Below are 3,714 nucleotides of genomic sequence, written 5' to 3' on the forward strand. Positions count from 1 at the left end.
ATGTGGCGTCCTTGGGGATCACCAACTACGTCCGTTGATTATGACATGGTCTTACATAGATTGCAAGAGGTATATATAAATATATATATATATTAATTATTATTAATTTAGATGAAAGATTGTTGTTTCTTTTTTAGGTAATGCATTTATCACTTTCCGTATTTACAATATAAATTATAAAATTATAAGATATGGAACGAAATAAATATCTGAACAAATTCTGACCGCTGAGTATATATATATCGCCTCCAATGTATCGCCCGTCGTCTTGTTGCACATTGGAAATTAACTCAGTTAGTAAGATTTATTTGATCATTGTTTCCTTTTTGTCCAGAAATATACCCCTTAAAAGAACGCAATGATCTGAATAACTTCTGAAAACTAAGTTTGATTTTTGTCCGATGCTTGACCAGTAAGACTTTGTTCTTTTATTCATTTCGTTCCTAAAACACAAACAAAACAGCCATCAAAGTATCCTGGACATTTGATAAATAAAACAGATACGGAACGAAATAAATATCTGAACAAAGTCTGACCGCTGAGTATTATTGCCCACATTCTATCTTACCGTCGTTTCCCCTCCGCCAATAAGTCCACTTTGTACACTGAAAAAAATATCGTAAAAACTAAAAGGCATTGTTCTGTTCTTTATGTCGTTTTGGAAATACACACACAACAAAATCACCATGTGGGCCCTCTTAGCAGAAAGTCGGGATCTACCGTATTTGTATCATAGATCTTTTACAAAAGAATATCCAGATCGAACAAGATATATCTGAATCCTTATTCTTGCAACATCGTTTTCAATCATATAAAATGGCGTCAAGTTACGTGAAATAATAAACCATGCTCTGGTTACTTTTAAATAAATAGAAATATTTATTTTTTGTTATTTATTTCAGGCCTGCCAGTATGGATTCCTACATTTACATGATGTTGCCATAGTAGAGCGTGACCGCTTACCACCTTTTCAGCTTCCAACTACAGTGACTGCACCATCACGTATTGACGTCTTATCACAGACTTATCTACAACAGTGTAATATGCAAAATATTGTTGTTCCTTACTATGTTCAAGATAATGGTAGTTGTCTTTTCAATGCCGTTTCGGTAGATTTATCCGGAACTGAGACATTATCTACAGAACTGCGTGTCCGTACTTGTATAGAAATGGTTACAAAGAAAGACATATATATATCTATGCCTAATGCAAACAAATTACTATGGGTTTCGCCTAATTACATCACATCTACATTTGATTGTGCACATGCACGTGGTTGGTCGTCCATATGGACATTTTATGCATTAGCTGAAGTAATAGGTACAACTATCAAATCTGTATACCCTCCTTTAAATGGTGGCCAAGACATATATTACAAAACGCTTAATTTAGAAGCAACCCCAAGAAACAACATGCATCCAAATGATATGGTTACGATTTTATGGACCCGATCAACTAGTCATAAAGGTTCAATGTGGGTTGCAAACCATTTCTCACCTATTATACTGCACGTAGATACATGTACATCAATCGATTCAACAGATTTGCAATCTAAGAGTTATGATTTAGATTTTCCACCACTATCTTCTCCATCAGCAACACCAATCAATATTATCAACACTTCAAACCCACAACAAGTTCACATTGTAGATGACACTCCTGATAAACGCACCAATTCTGCTGAGGGTTGCCATATGGAAGAATCTGATACCGATTGTGATATTTTAAATGATGAAAATGATGAATCCGCACAACCTGTTTTTGCTTCAACTCCACTTCCGAATGGGCAGACACTTACCGCTTCTCAAGTGTTTCAGGCAGTCATTAGTGACAACAAGACAGTTGTAGAACAGTGTCAATATAAGCCGTTGTCAAAATTCTAAAAACAGTAACTTTTCTGATGATTGTGGGGCATGGGACTCTCACAGTGGTAGAACTACAAAAACACATTTTATTGTTTCACCTGACAACAGTTTAAAGTGGACTTTTCTGAGAGACGGCGTTTATTGCTTCCAAACTAAAACCAACGGTAAAAAAACATATACACCTTACAATCCTCAACCTGAAAACATTGTGACAATTCATCGGTATTATTCAACGCTAAAACGTGATAATTCATATAAACGACGAGTGAGTTGGTTCGAAACCTTACCACAGCATCAATTACTTAATATACATGTAGCCGTAATAGAATACATCGGCACATCACCACGACATGGTCAGCCACATGGCAATGCCAAAAACACGACCCAAGAATACATCAGAACCAAACCAGAGGTTTTTGATAAGATAAAAACAGGCATTGAACAGAGACAGTCTTCTTCTGAGATATACAAAAATCTCGTTCTAACCGATTCAGACAACACACCAAGGAACAGACACCAAATAAGAAACAAGAAGTACAACGAAAAAAAGAAATCGTCTTCCTCTGCCATTGGAAACGTTGCTGATGAAATTATTGAAGTTTTGGCGATGGTAAACAATGACAGCTTTGTTCAAGAAGTGGTATATACACACGGCAACAACAAACCCCCGTCCATTATTTGTTACACTAAACAGCAACTAGATGATTTGAAACAATTTTTGATGACCGATCAAGATTGCATTCTAGGTATAGATAGAACTTTTAACCTTGGCGCCGTTTATGTCACAATTCTAGTATACAAAAACAAGAAGGTGGTGTCAAAAGAAACTGGTGATCATCCGATTTTCATAGGCCCTATGTTCTTACACTGGGAAGGTTCGTTCCTTTCGTACCACACATTTTTATCTCATGTAAAAGCACGCATTCAGGAAAGTGTGAAATGCATCGATTTACGAATTGGAAGCGACGATGAGAGTGGTTTGACAAAAGCAATTGACAGTGTCTTTCCTAACATAGAACGACTTTTGTGCACTAAACACATTAAAGACAATGTTTCCGATCACCTTAGAAATAAAATTGGATGCAACGACCAATTGCGAACAAATATTCTAAATAACCTATTTGGGCCCAACGGACTGACATCGGCGATAGATCCCTCAGATTTTCATATCAAGGCTCGAGATATTAGCAGAAACTACCCTGAATTTGATTCGTATTTTCAAACCCGTTTAAAAGACAGACTGTTTCATTATGTTAACATTCCAAACTGGCAACTGGACTACAATCGTTTATGGACAAACAACAACTGCGAATCTATAAATCACGTCTTCAAGAAGGCAGTAAACTGGCAACCAAAGTCAATTCCGAATTTGATACAAGACTTACATGATATTGTTACCGTGCATTTCATAGACTTAAAACGTTCACTTTACGGTAGTGGGAATTATGAATTGTATGGCCGTTACAGAAAACACTTACATAGTTACCAGAGTTGGCAAACCAAAACACAAGAACAACAGAACAACCTGTTGCATAGACTTCTAAATGATGTTACCACCAAGAATACCAGCATTAAGTCTTCATATAAAAACTTTGAAGTTCCACAACCAAAAAGACTTGCTGCCAAACCATACCAAAGAATAAGACCTAGAAACTGCCGTACAAAGCCAAGATTTTAACATGACAATAGTTCTGCAAATGTCTTTATTTTGTTGATGTTTTACATGTTATTATACAATATAGAGCTGCAATAAATCATTCAAAATAATTTACATTTACTTTGTTATTTACACCAATTAATAATTAGTAATAAAATGTGTAGGTGTGATAATCCTTCACGGTCTACTGAA

The 3,714-nt window shown here is 35.9% G+C and overlaps 1 protein-coding gene across 1 annotated transcript; it reads left to right on the forward strand.

Annotated features, from left to right (window-relative positions):
* LOC148618338 (uncharacterized) lies at positions 1 to 3,714 on the forward strand. Its single transcript, XM_088576843.1, has 3 exons — positions 1 to 69; positions 903 to 1,757; positions 1,849 to 3,714. The coding sequence occupies exons 1-3, from the start codon at positions 1 to 3 to the stop codon at positions 3,541 to 3,543; spliced, it is 2,619 nt and encodes an 872-aa protein (XP_088432969.1). The 3' UTR covers positions 3,544 to 3,714.

This window comes from Perna viridis, chromosome 4, assembly GCF_037379345.1.
Source record: "Perna viridis isolate PV_CMFRI_1.1 ecotype Kerala chromosome 4, ASM3737934v1, whole genome shotgun sequence".
Lineage (NCBI taxonomy): Eukaryota > Metazoa > Mollusca > Bivalvia > Mytilida > Mytilidae > Perna > Perna viridis.

Excerpts from the sequence above, each read along its gene's own strand:
- LOC148618338 (XM_088576843.1), top strand. The coding sequence starts at position 1 with ATGTGGCGTCCTTGGGGATCACCAACTACGTCCGTTGATTATGACATG. Across the intron at positions 70-902 it reads TCTTACATAGATTGCAAGAG|GCCTGCCAGTATGGATTCCT; the intron begins GTATATATAAAT and ends TATTTATTTCAG. Across the intron at positions 1,758-1,848 it reads ATGATGAATCCGCACAACCT|AACAGTGTCAATATAAGCCG; the intron begins GTTTTTGCTTCA and ends AGACAGTTGTAG.